This window comes from Malaya genurostris, chromosome 3 (assembly GCF_030247185.1).
Source record: "Malaya genurostris strain Urasoe2022 chromosome 3, Malgen_1.1, whole genome shotgun sequence".
Classification (NCBI taxonomy): Eukaryota; Metazoa; Arthropoda; class Insecta; order Diptera; family Culicidae; genus Malaya; species Malaya genurostris.
In genome coordinates this window covers 46,438,342-46,452,172 of record NC_080572.1, presented here as the reverse complement: position 1 = coordinate 46,452,172, position 13,831 = coordinate 46,438,342, and the positions used below count along the sequence as shown (strand labels likewise).

The 13,831-nt window shown below is 38.3% G+C and overlaps 1 protein-coding gene across 2 annotated transcripts; it reads right to left on the bottom strand.

Moving 5' to 3' along the window:
* Positions 1-308: 308 nt before the first annotated feature.
* Positions 309-6,766, bottom strand: LOC131436755 (SET domain-containing protein SmydA-8). Of its 2 annotated transcripts, XM_058605645.1 has the most exons (4): positions 6,507-6,766; positions 2,230-2,256; positions 1,241-1,994; positions 309-1,179 (listed from the first exon to the last, which is right to left on the bottom strand). In XM_058605645.1, the coding sequence occupies exons 1-4, from the start codon at positions 6,654-6,656 to the stop codon at positions 392-394; spliced, it is 1,719 nt and encodes a 572-aa protein (XP_058461628.1). In that variant the 5' UTR covers positions 6,657-6,766; the 3' UTR covers positions 309-391. The 2 variants fall into 2 exon arrangements, with proteins under 2 accessions (XP_058461628.1, XP_058461629.1); XM_058605646.1 differs by lacking the exon at positions 2,230-2,256.
* Between the last annotated feature and the right edge of the window lie 7,065 nt (positions 6,767-13,831).

Below are 13,831 nucleotides of genomic sequence, written 5' to 3'. Positions count from 1 at the left end.
GGCATGTTGTCGCAAAATGCATTTACCGGTAGAGACCTTTGCGTACGAAAAATGAAACTATGAAAAGGATGATATTGGTAGAAGTATAGTCATCCTGAAGAACTGTTCACACCCTTCAAAATCTGGTTCAGAGCCGGCATGGCACCGTGCACGGACACTGATATTATTTCATTTGTTTTCTATGCGCTGATCCGCTGATCTCTGATTGAAGGGGGATCATTACGGCAAACAATATCTGCAGGTCATGGTAGAAAGTCGGTAAAAAATTGGGAATTAGAGAAAAAAAGTTCATCTTAGCACGCAACGTGTTTATGTTTAAAAATAATGAATATTTTCCAAACTTTATAACATTCATGCAAAACCAAGTGATTAAAAATCATTATTCATTGAATCAACACAGGATCATTGCTTCTAACCGCTCCGTTGCTTTCTGCACCTCCTCCGAAAGCTTCTTGCCCTGCCGTGTGCCCATTTCATAGGCAAGGACCTCTTTGGCGCGTTTTAAACAGTTCAACGCGTCGTTATAATTTTTCTGAACTGAAGAGTCCTCTTTTGGAACATTCGATCGCAGCTTCCGCTCGTTGATTTCGATCAGGGCCGACTGTTGCTCGAAGAAGATTACGGCGGCGTACAAACTGAGCCGAAAAGAGTCCGGATCTAGAATGTCAATAACCTTCATCATTTCCCGACAAATTTCGACTTTGCGGGCCAGTATGGCATCAGAGAGTTGACTAGTTAAGTAGCCATTAAGGTGTCCGTACATTTGAATCAACGAGTGTTTAAGCGTAAGCAGAAAGTAATGATTTGGATGCAGAAACGTTGATAGTTTGGATACCAAGTCATCCATCTGTTTAATGGACGATTTGCGGTCCATGGCAAAATCAACTTCCTCGCCTATTTTCGACAGCAGGAAGTTGACTTGATCGGCCTGAACGTCGATCGCGCATTGATTGCACTTCCAATTGCTGGTATCATCCAGTGGGTATATCGGAAGCTGAAATCCATTGCAAGCATTATCATCTACTCCCATACATCTTAGAGCGCTCAGGTAGGTTCCAAGTTCAGTTGGATCCGAGCAACGAAGGCAGCTACAGGCAAAGTATTTGTTACTTTTTAGGTGATCGCGTCGCTGCTGGGTTCCCCACAGGGAGTGTGTGTAGGTTGTACATAGATGCTCACCTAGCAAATGATCAACATATCGTTAACAATTTCTTAGATGAAGAAGTAGTGAACAACTCACCCCTTTTGATAGTTTTTCCTGCCTTGAAATTTAGCTTCATTCCCTTACTGCAGTCAAAGGTGTAGTAACAATTTGGCATGCAACAGTGTTCCAACATACAACCGTTCGGATATAACCCACAGATCTCTCGTCCATTACTCAGCGGAATTATCATTGCATTGACCTCGAGAATTCCGCAGATCTTATGCAAAGCCTTGGTGTCGCAAACCGGCAGTACAACTTTACCCTGCTTTTGTTCCAATTTCTTTAGCGGTTCAACGAAATTTTTCAACAAGTACTTTACAGTCCGTTCGTCAGCTTCCTTGTAGAACTGAGAACCCATGCGTGCTTCGTAGTGGCTTTCAAGCTGCATCATTTGCTCGAACCGTTTCCTATCGATCATCTGTAGAGCCAAACATTTGAGCGCAAGTAACGAGTCATACCGGTAGTAGTCAAACATGGCATTCGGATCATCCCGTGGCTTGGGTCCTGGCCCAAGCCGTAACATACCGCATTCGAGGACGTGCAGGTTGGCATTCTCTAATCCGGGACAGTCAGGTTTACATGTTGGCCAGTGGCAATTTTCGCATCGGTACAAACCCAACTGACAGTCGGTAAAACAGCCTACACACGGAACGATCGTCGATCGCAGCTCGTACTCGGCCAGATTCCATTTGGGTCCGATAACCAGTGGGCTTTCGATGAAAAGAGTTGTCCCCTTCGGAATGTTTTCCGTTGCTCGATAGTAACGACCCACTTCCTCGTTGCGATTAAGCTGATCATGGTTTGGTGAAGGAAAGTAAACAGATGAATTAGAAACGTGACGAATTCGAGAATAAGAAAAGCCAACATTCATGTTAGTAGCTAAAGTGGAATATAATGACGTTCACATCGAGTTTTAACAACAACTAGTTGATACTGTACATCACACGAAACGAACATGGACAGGAACAGACTATAACAAAATACACGGAAATCTCGATCAAATAAAAACAAAAATAAAAAAATACCTTGTTCTTTTCAGAGTGTTGCACAATCTGCAATCGATTAGGTTTATTTATATATATTCATGTACTGAGCAAGTTTTTTTTTTGTTCGAAACAAGCTAATCAAGTAATTGTGTATCTCTCACTGGTGTACTAAAAATGAGTCGGTAAATTTTCCCTGGAAATTGTTTTTCTAGATATTCTTAGAATTTTCGAAACTTTTTATTGATAATTATTATTTAAAAATGTTCAAATTATACGATATGTAAAAAATTATGTTAAGCCCACTCAGATTCAGTTTGATTGCTTTTAAGGTGACTGTGAGCGAGCCACGAATGGCAACCAAGAAACCGCCTGCCCTCCCACTCCACCTTCCGTTATTTTGCCATGCTCTTGATGTAAACAAACCATTAAACAATTTTTTTCTACGTGTAGGGATAAATACCTTGCGTGAAATTGCTACTGCAAAATGTGTGTGTGTGTGTGTGTGTGTGTGTGTGTGTGTGTGTGTGTGTGTGTGTGTGTGTGTGTGTGTGTGTGTGTGTGTGTGTGTGTGTGTGTATGTAACGTTTTTTTGCACTAACTTTTCTCGGAGATGGCTGAACCGATTTTCACAAACTTAGGTTCAAATGAAAGGTCCTGTGGTCCCATACGTAATTCCTGAATTTCATGCGGATCCGACTTCCGGATCCGGAAACATAGGGTAAAGTGGGTTAAAAATTGTATACCATCACTGAAAATGAGGAAAAACCGTAAAAAGTTTTCTAAATCGACCTCAAATCTTTTCCAATTGATAGTTTTTATCAGTAGACGGTCAAACAAACCGATTTCGGTTATTCTTTTAAGAATCGAAGAAAATTATTATGAAGATATGAGAAAGGCATCATTACACCACTAGGTGGATTAAAACAGGTTTTTTTATCCGTTCATTCAATTCTCAACATGGAAAAAAATCAAAATCAGACAAAATATCAAATCTGTAACGTAATGCAGGCTAATGACGCTGGATACTACATTACCATCATAACATAATTTATTAGTGAGAAGTGATACATTTTTTCAGAAAGAATGGTTTCCCTTCTTCAAGAGCAACTTGGAGAATTGATAGCAAAGTGAAACTATGGTTACGATAATTTTATGTCTTAATGAAAGAAAAAGAAATATATCAACTCAGACAAAACTAGAACAAAACTAAACCACAAAAGGGTGTAGTATCACGAAGACAACCCGATTTTTAGTTCTATAAGTCAATTCAGCTACAGATCTATGGTCTAACTTGGATTCAAGTAGAACGATTGTTAACAGTTAGTTAAGAAGCGGAATTAGCTTTTCTTTCGTGCGAAAACGATACGGCTCGAAATGCCCGAAATGCTGAATAAAGTTTGGAAGCATGAACAGTTTTTGGTTGTGGCAGGGGAAGTAAAAACGAAATGATGTTATATCACAGACTAACAGACAGGACACTCAAATTTGATTCTTCAATCATTTTAACGGTCATTTCGAATATTCCATTATTTGGGACAGTACTCACATGTGTCATGATGGCGCCACGTTACCCTATCAAAAACATCATGTCTGTCATCTAGACTGTCTTTATTTTTTTCATTTACCAACAGAGTTGCCATTCATACAGAATTACCTGTAATGTATTGTTTTGTATACGTCCATGCGAATTTCATGCAGGATACAGATTTAATACATATTGCCAAAGATAAACTGAAGATTACAATGTTCCATACGTTTCATTGAAAAATGTTGGGTCAGTAATCGTGAACCAGTTGGTTCAGTAATAATGTAATTTTATTGACCCTCCGTTAACAAGCGTCGACTAGTTCCGACAAAATGCCATGGAAACAATACAAGTTAGAAAGGAAGCACACATATGTTTACATTCAGCATATAATGATTTCTTGCCACAACTGATGCTTCATGGGATGAGGCTATAACAAACTAAATAAATTCTAGACAATGGTTCTAAGTAGTTTTCACTTTCTTATTCTAAGAATCACTGATATAAAGCGAAATTTCTCAATATCGTTCATACTGTAACTTGATATTTTTCCAAACATAAACAATCATTGTCATAGTTACGACGCATCTAGTGATCAGACACTTGTTGTTTTGCTTCAAAATACTCAAATTGACAGTGAACCGAGCTCATCGAGGGGTCCTATTCAAATGATACCTAAGAAATCGCAGACTACTCTATCTTGAGTTTATCTTTGATATTGCCTAAACTATATACATAATTGCGCCTACTTCTCATCCTCCAACTCAATAAAAAATCGAACCCGTTTTGTTACAATATTTACTTGCTTCTGGTCTGCCGCCACTTAATTTCGGGTGAAAACTACCAACACAATAAAAAATAGTCTAGATGAACAAATTTGAGTCGAATAAATGGTTACCCTCCAACATCAAGAAAAAGTTAAATATATTATCAACGTAATCCAATAAATCATTGTGACGATTCATTTTCAAATATTTTGATGAAATCAGGCATCCCTGCAAGCAGCTGATCGGTGTTGACAAACGAGGGGAAACCAACTAGTAAAAAAACTTTTACATAACACAAGGGGTGTACAGATAGTAAATAGTTCGCGCAGTACAATATAGGTGGAACTAGTGCATCACGAAAAATAATTTGTATTAGAATTTACTCATACTGTCATGTCTGTTAGTCTGTGGTTATATCATTCATACTCTCTTCCGAGAGATACACGGTCTGGCATTACAATCAACTGACAGTATTCGATATTGTTAAATATTGTTAAAATTTAGAAACTTTTATTTCAGTGCGCTTGCGACATGGGATATATAAATTTTTTGATGACGCATTTTCTGTTTTTTATTTTTCAAATTATGCCAAATATTTTACAACCGCACCACCACTACAAACGCAAATACTCACATCCAGGGTTGCCACACATAAATCTGCATTTTTCAGAAGAAAAATCTGTAAATCTGTATCTGGAGCTCAAAAACCAGTATTGAAAATCTGTATATAGAAGTGATAAGAAATCGAAGCACAACGGAATGAAAAAGTCTTTAGACCCCAAATGTAAAAAAAACCAAAACTTAGTCTTAGTCTGATTTTGTAGTTGAAAATACGCTGGAAGTTGTTTTTGCGTTGGAGCCTCTCGAAATAATGATTTGACGAAAAGCTTTCAAAATCCAATCTGAAAGTGAAACTTAATCTGATTGATCAATTGGCAATCTTTCTTCTTTACTACCTTACGTTATGGCCGAGGCCATCATCTTTTCATCTTATCAGAAGCAATTTTTGAAAGCGTAAGCAACACGTAAGCTACACTAGTTGTAAATAAAACTAAGCATAAACAAATCTGTATTAGCAGATAGAACATTTGTGTTTACTGTCCTTAACATACTCTTTTATATTTAATTTTATCCTCTTTTTAAAATTAACACACAATCAGGATAATGTTTTCACTTTGAAAAAATAATCAATACCATTATTTAATATATTTTAACTTGATCTTAATTCAATTTTTAATCCACGCTATCAAAAATCTGTACAAATCTGTATTTTTTGCCAAAAATCTGTAATCTGCATATACAGAATCTTGATCACAAATTTATCTGAAAAATCTGTAAAATGCAGATTAATCTGTATATGTGGCAACCCTGCTCACATCCTTTATCCATCATACTTGACGTAAATTCAAATCCTCATAAAGTACGATTCAGACGGTCCGCCACTGTCAACCTCCGTCATCGTCACTGTCAAACTTATTTGAATGTATTCTTATGGAAACATATACACACACAACGCCACCATCACGGAACGTCTTGATGACCGGCACGTGTGAACGTTCCGGTAAAGAAAGTATTAAACTAATTTCAATTAACTTTGACGTTCCGGAGACGGTGAGGGAAGGAGTCGGACCGTCTGAATCGTACACGAGGGATCTCAACAGGTGTTAATTTGTCTGCCCATTAAACACCAACGGATCAGTGAATGCGCCGAGCACAATACAATGCCACAAATCATGCCGGCATACTAAGTTCATTCAGATTCTTGCAATTCGGTTCATTTTCAGTGCAACTCATCTACGCTTCTCTCCCAGATGCACACCGAAGAGAGCGACCTTATTTCCTAATATAGTTCTAATAATAGCTGTTCATGGAAATGGTGAAAGTGCATAGATTTTTGTAAGACGCAGTTCAAGCAAAACGATTACGGCTGCCAAAAATTTCTATCTATTTTAGCTTTTCTATCGGAAGAAGCGCATTTTGTCGGATCCAAAAGCCGTTTGCGATATCTAGTCGGCCGCGTTCACCTCATATGGCTTAGCGCAGTCGTTCTTGTGCTGCTGTCTCCAGTGTTTTTTCTGATGTTCCGGGCCGCAGTAGGCGATCCGTTTGCAGCCGGCGCACTTCATGTTGGATGCCACTCCGCAAAGGGCACACTTTCCGGGATCGTTATTCATTGCGCAACCAGAACGCGAAATGGTCTCAAATCCTTACGAATCAACACTGATGGTACCGAATCACGTTGATAATTTTCACTCCGCAGTAAAAACACACTTCCGAGCCGTTTCAGTTCAAGCTGAGAACTGAGTTCGGACGGGGATTTCTGAAATGAATCCGTAACTTCTGTGCGCATGCGAATCCGAAACCCTTCCATCAATCATATCAGCGTCTCTGTTTAGTTTTAGCATACTGTCACTAAAAAATACGCATTGGTGGTTTGGTCCATTGTAGAGGTAAGATGCTTGAAATTGTGCCTCTCTAGAAAAACTCGTGCAGAAGTCTGATTCGGATAGAATTCAATAGCAACAGCGCGGGACCTTTAATTCGAATTTAAGTTTGTGAAGCTCGGATTGCCATTTTCAAAAAAAAATTGTTGAGCCGCATTTTGGAGATATTAACCATAACCAAGATCAGTTTGGAGCGAAAGCAACGCCGTCGCACGGCATCACATTCAACATATCATGTCGATTGTATGGGTGCGCAGTGCTGCTATTTTGGCGTGCACGAATTTGACATTTCTCTCGCCTACTTATATGTAAGAAAAAAGGTGCGAACCAAGGGGAGAGTCGCTTAACACAAACTATATTGCGCCTGTAAAAAAAACACGTGATATACTGTGAGTCTAAGTGTGCCACGCTGTGCCCCATGGAACAGCTACTTGTCAAAACTGAGCCCTTTGTGTGTCGGAACTGTGCAGCTGTATGATAACGAAAGTGTCAATATTGATAAATGCACCAACGCATTGTGTTAATGTGTGATTGGCACATTGTTCTAATAAATTTTCAGCATTAGGTTTTTTACCGTCACTGCTAGCCTCAATCGAAAGAATACATTTTGACAAATATGACCTACAAATTGGAACAGTTTTGAACCTAGTTAAACCTAGACTTACTATCTCATGCTTTATTTCGATTAAACCAATTAGACAAAACCTAACAAACGAAGCGAACCTGCGTTTCTGTTACTTCTGCATATGTAAGTCAAGCTAAACAGCATGAATTAGCAGCATAAAACATGTAGTAGGATTATTACTTTTATTATTATTATCGACATCATTACACCACTGGCACGGTATTACTGCTCTATTGGCTGTGAGAATTCCATATTTTTTCAAATAAATTTGAATTCAATGACATTCGTTTATTCTTTCAATCGCACTTATCATAGAATATTTAAAATTTTTATCAACCGCAGCACCGTCTTTTACCAATATCACACACCATTAGCAAACATCCGTAACCGTTTCGATTCCTTCATAGTGTGTAAGAAATAGAACAAAGCCCGCATCGTTTGTTTTGTTTTCTTCTTCTTTCGGTGTTGTACATATTGTCAGTCTATATGGCGATTTGAAAACTTTGACACTCATCGGCCTGTAACTGCGGAACCGGAAGTCGGATCCGGATGAAATTTCACAGTATTCGTAAAGATTACAGATCGGCTGAAAAGTTCGTATCGTTTCTATGAGAGGGCGCCACTAGAATTAAATCCATACCATTTTCAGTTAGTACCAACCTTCAAAAGATAGGTGTATAAATTTGACAGCTGTCTGATTATTAGTTTGTGAGATATTGCATTTTGAGTGAAGCTACTTTTGTTATTGTGAAAAAAATGGAAAAAAAGGAATTTCGTGCGTTGATGAAACACTACTTTTTGATGAAAAAAAGTGCCGCCGATACCAAAAAATGGCTTGATGAGTGTTATCCAGACTCTGCACCGGGCGAAGCAACAATTCGTAAGTGGTTTGCAAAATTTCGTACTGGTCATATGAGCACCGAAGACGATGAACGCAGTGGACGTCCAATAGAGGCTGTTACCGATGAAAACGTGAAAAAAATCCACAAAATGATTTTCAATGACCGTAAAGTGAAGACGATCGAGATAGCTGACACCCTAAAGATATCAAAGGAACGTGTTGGACATATTATTCACGATTATTTGGATATGAGAAAGCTTTGTGCAAAATGGGTGCCGCGTGAGCTCACAATCGATCAAAAACAACAACGAATTGATGATTCTGAGCAGTGTTTGGAGCTGTTATATCGAAATAAAACCGATTTTTTTCGTCGATATATAACAATGGACGAAACATGGCTCCATCACTTCACTCCGGAGTCCAATCGACAGTCAGCTGAGTGGACTGCACGCGATGAACCGAACCCAAAGCGTGGAAAGACTCAACAATCGGCCGGTAAGGTTATGGCGTCTGTATTTTGGGATTCGCATGGTATAATTTTCATCGACTACCTTGAAAAAGGAAAAACCATCAACAGTGACTATTATATAGCGTTATTAGAGCGTTTGAAGGACGAAATTTAAAAAAAAAAACGGCCTCATTTGAAGAAGAAAAAAGTTTTGTTTCATCAAGACAATGCACCGTGTCACAAGTCGATGAAAACCATGCTGAAATTGAACGAATTGGGCTTCGAATTGCTCCCTCATCCACCGTATTCTCCAGATTTGGCCCCCAGTGACTTTTTCCTGTTCTCAGACCTCGAGAGAATGCTTGCTGGTAAAAAATTTAGAAGCAATGAAGAGGTAGTCGCTGAAACTGAGGCCTATTTTGAGGCAAAGGACAAGTCGTACTACAAAAATGGTATCGAAAAGTTGGAAGATCGCTATAATCGCTGTATCGCCTCTGATGGCAATTATGTTGAATAATAAAAACGAATTTTGGCAAAAAATGTGTGTTTCTATTAAACGATACGAACTTTTCAGCCGAACGTTAATATAAGCTTCAATTCAAATCATGATTTGTGAAAATCGGTTCAAGCATCACAGGGAAAACGAGGTGAGTTCTATTTTTGGAGTTTTTCTTCACCACTTTCGGTGCTTTCGGAACATGAAAAGGGGAGAGCAGTAGTACCGAATTAAGTTTTTATGCCCATAAACAAACAAGCTCTGCAAACTAGAGTAATTTATCATACATTTTTATGGGATTTGTACCTGTTTTTGACCATCGTTTGTGAAAAACTACTAATGAAATTAATAATTTTCCACTTATCACGCTTTAGTTCCGGAACCGGAAGTCGGATTCGGATGAAACGTTCTAAAATTTTTTAGAAAACTATAAGACCTTTCATTTGAATCTTAGTTTGTAAAAATCGGTTGAGCCGTTTCAGTGAAAAATGAGTGCACACTTCTTCTCTAATGTTCACATATTAGCATGTAACTCCGAAACCGGAAGGTGGATCCAAATAAAATTCAATAGCAGGCTATGGGACTGTTAGTCCTTTTATTTGAATCTAATTTTGTGAAAATCGCTTAAGCCTTCTCTGAAAAAAGTGAGTGCATATTGTTTACATTTTTTCGGTACATATCATACTATATCTCCGGAACCGGAAGTCGAATCGGGATGAAATTCAATAGCAGGCTATGGGACCATAAAACCTTTCATTTGAATCTTAGTTTGTGAACATCGGTTTAGCCGTCTCTGAGAAAATTGAGTGCATATTTTTGTTACAAACATACACACGCGCACACACACACACACACACACACACACACACACACACACACACACACACAGGCATATGACTCGGTTAAAAAGTCGGTTTTCACAGTGATTGCATAGCCTTTCTATATGAGAAAGTCCAAACTACAAGGATCCAACTCATGGGGTTGCTCGAGCCATTGATGTGAAACAAGGCAACCGAAATTTCTAATGATCGATATTTTCAATCAAACAGGTCGATCAATCGTCACACTTTTGAATCCGAAATTGCACGAGAGTCTGCTTAGATTGATCTTTATTAGGAACCAATACCGAACACGCAAACCCAGAATATAGACTCTATTTGTTTTGATTTGCATTTGTTTGGTAGTCGATGAAATTAAGAATATAGCCCAAATGTATGCATTTATATCTTTCTACATACTTGAGATACGGATTTCGATATTTTTTTTGTTTCAATTATAGAGGCTTTAACATCTTAGGTCATTCGCCTCTTCGGACCAGAAAATCTTTCTGACCCTATGTGCGGGGTTGCGTATCGTCCCCTTCGATATTTAAACTTCCCGTTGCCAAGCTTTTGTTCAAGTTTGGTATGCACGCAATTATTTTTATAGCGTTAAGTTTCTCTATCATTCTGCGATTTCGATTGAAGCGGTAAACTTTTTCTCATTATTAATCTAGTTCATCTTATATAAATGAGAAATTAATCTGAAGCACTCAAATTTACCCTAGGGTAGTTACAAATTTCTAATTTCTCCAACAGCTTCGCTTTTGCATCGATTGACCAATCAGAGCGATGCTTATGATATATCGTTTTCTTCCTCAAACCCGTCGTCTAAAGACTGTCCCAGAATATATGGACGCAACCAAAAACCGCTGCCATTTCGCAATGGTTCAGAATCTGTCAATTTTTATGGCTGCGTTCTGTTGTTCACACTCTTCTCTAACCACTAGTGCAGTTGTTTACTCATTTTCATTAGTTTGTTTCGAAATGTGTGGACTTTCAGCAGAACAACGTCGAAAAATTGTGTACAAGTGGTGCACAGAACGCGGACTGTCACTGAGAAAGATAGCAAAAATGGAAGGAGTAAGTGAAAAAGCCGTGCGAAATGAAATCAGGAAGTTCGGTGAGGATAACACCTTTGAGGATAAGCCGAAAACGGATCGAAAAAAGGTCCTGCTAACCCTCAGTTGGATAAACGTATACTGAAGGCGTTCGAGCAAAAGAAGGAGGTTTCAGTTCGGGATGTGGCCAAAAAAGTGTGCACGTTCGAGCAAAAGAAGGAGGTTTCAGTTCGAAATGTGGCCAAAAAAGTGGGCACTTCGAAGTCAAATGTTCTTCGTGCTAAAGAACGTTTGAATCTTCGAACCTCTAAGAAGCAGAAACAACCAAAACGTAGTCCGAAACAAGAAGCATCGATCAGGCCGAGGGTTCGAAAGCTGTACAATACGATTCTTGCTGGAAATTTGAACTGCATAATCATGAACGACGAAACCTACGTGAAACTCGATTACAAATCCTTGCCGGGACCACAATATTATACGGTGCGAGAAGGGCAAGTGTTAAACCAGTCCGAGACATCGATTGAAGTCGAAAAATTTGGTAAGCAAGCTATGGTCTGGCAAGCATTTTGTAGCTGCGGTAAGATTTCGAAACCCTTCATCACCACTGCTTCAATGAACAGCGAAATATACATCAAGGAATGTTTACAAAAACGACTTCTACCCATGATTCGAAGCCACAAGGATCCTGTTGTCTTCTGGCCAGATCTTGCATCTTGCCACTACTCGAAATCAACGGTAGAATGGTATACTACCAAAAATGTTACTTTCGTCCCAAAAGACATGGATCCACCAAATTGCCCACAACTTCGACCAATTGAGGAATTTTTGGCATTAACGAAGGAAATCTTAGGAAACATGTCTCGGCAGCCGAAACCATTCAACAGTTCGAAAAAGATTGGAAAAAAACTGTCAAAACTTGTCGCCAAGAAGTCTGTACGGAATTTAATGAGGAACGTTCGCAAGAAGGTGCGCCAGCTAGTCTACAATGGCTAAGTAGCAAATGTTGAGAATAATATTCTGTTGTTGTAGTCTAATATTATCAGTATATCGAATAAAAATTGAATATCTAACACTTCTGAATTATTTACAGCGAAATCAAAGTGCGTCCATACTTTCTGGGACAGTCTTCACGTTAGGGAAATCGGATAAGCCGAAGTTTTTTAGCAGGCAAATAGGACACTGCTAGCTAATAATCAACATTTAAATGATATATAATTGAAAATACATGAGCATTCAAATCAATACGTAGAAATATTTCCAATCAATTGGTGAAATAATATTACTGATTGAAATTAAACTGACTGAGCTGTAAGGGTTCAAAAGCTGGCCACATTTCTACTTGTATTTAACCATCAATTTCTAATGTGCACCCCAAAACAAAAAATTGTTCCACATCAAAATAATTAAACAACTTGCAGATTGTTTTGGAACGATTTTGAAACATTTTTGAAACAAATTTTAATACGGTAAGGAATATTTCAAAACAGTGGACCATTTTCTGTTAATTTTGAAAATTTTGTTGAGCAATGTTGGAGAAAACTCGAAATACATTAAAAAAAATGTTTAGACATCTTCTAGGCAAGTCTAACGTACTTGCTTTCGAATTTCGCCATTGACTCATCAGTGCCTGTATCGAACGAAAACATGTGACGACTTTCTGATCGAACTTGCATATAGCTGTTGAACAACGAGGTAGCATTAAAAGTTTGACATTAACTTCTAATGCGCAGGTGAGTCGAAGACGAATCGTAAAAACATGTAATTTTGCTGTAATTTCGAAACTTGAGAAAATATTTTAGCGAATTCTAGTTCATTGATAAATATTTGTGAAAAAATTATTGATTGTTTTTTTTGCACTTATGTTAGAAGTTTTGTAACCAATTTGAAGCAAATTTTTTTTTGTCTTATTGTTGATACAGTTTCGAAACATTTTTGGAGCAGATTTTGAACAAAACAAGAAGTGGTGAGCTTAATTCGCCCGCGTTTCTTATCCACATTTCTACTGTATCGATTCGTCAGAAATTTTGAAACATTAAGCTAAACTTAATTTTGCTGATTCCAAACTTTCCTCATACTGCCTTATTTGTTTTGTTTCAATGTTTTAAGTCGTGCGTTAGTAACTACAAAATGGCTCCATTCTAATGAAGTAAATTGGAAATGAATCAAAAATTCATTTACTGTTTTGATGAAAAACAGTTTTCTTTTTTCCTTTGCTCAAAAAGACACATGGTATAGAAGCGGGGTGTGCCATCGCCTCTATTATCCACCAACTGATTCCAAACATCGGATGAGGTCACGCAAAGCCACAGCAAATCAGCCGTTTCCGCTAGATGCTCACTAATGGCAAGGTGATAGCTCAAAAACGAAGTTCCACCATCATCGTTCCTGTCCATTATTGAATGCACCTTCCAACTTCTACGTACACCTGCCCGCTAGTCCAAAGAAGTGAAAATCTAATTTCCTCAATTTTTTACTCTCTTCGTCGAACAGCTTTTCCAGACTGTAACCTTACCGAGTCGAGTAACTGTTCTTAGCCGTCCCTCGTCTGATCTTTGATCCGAATGCGATATCATCCTAGTACGTAAGACGTCCGATAAACCAAAGACCAGTTGTTTG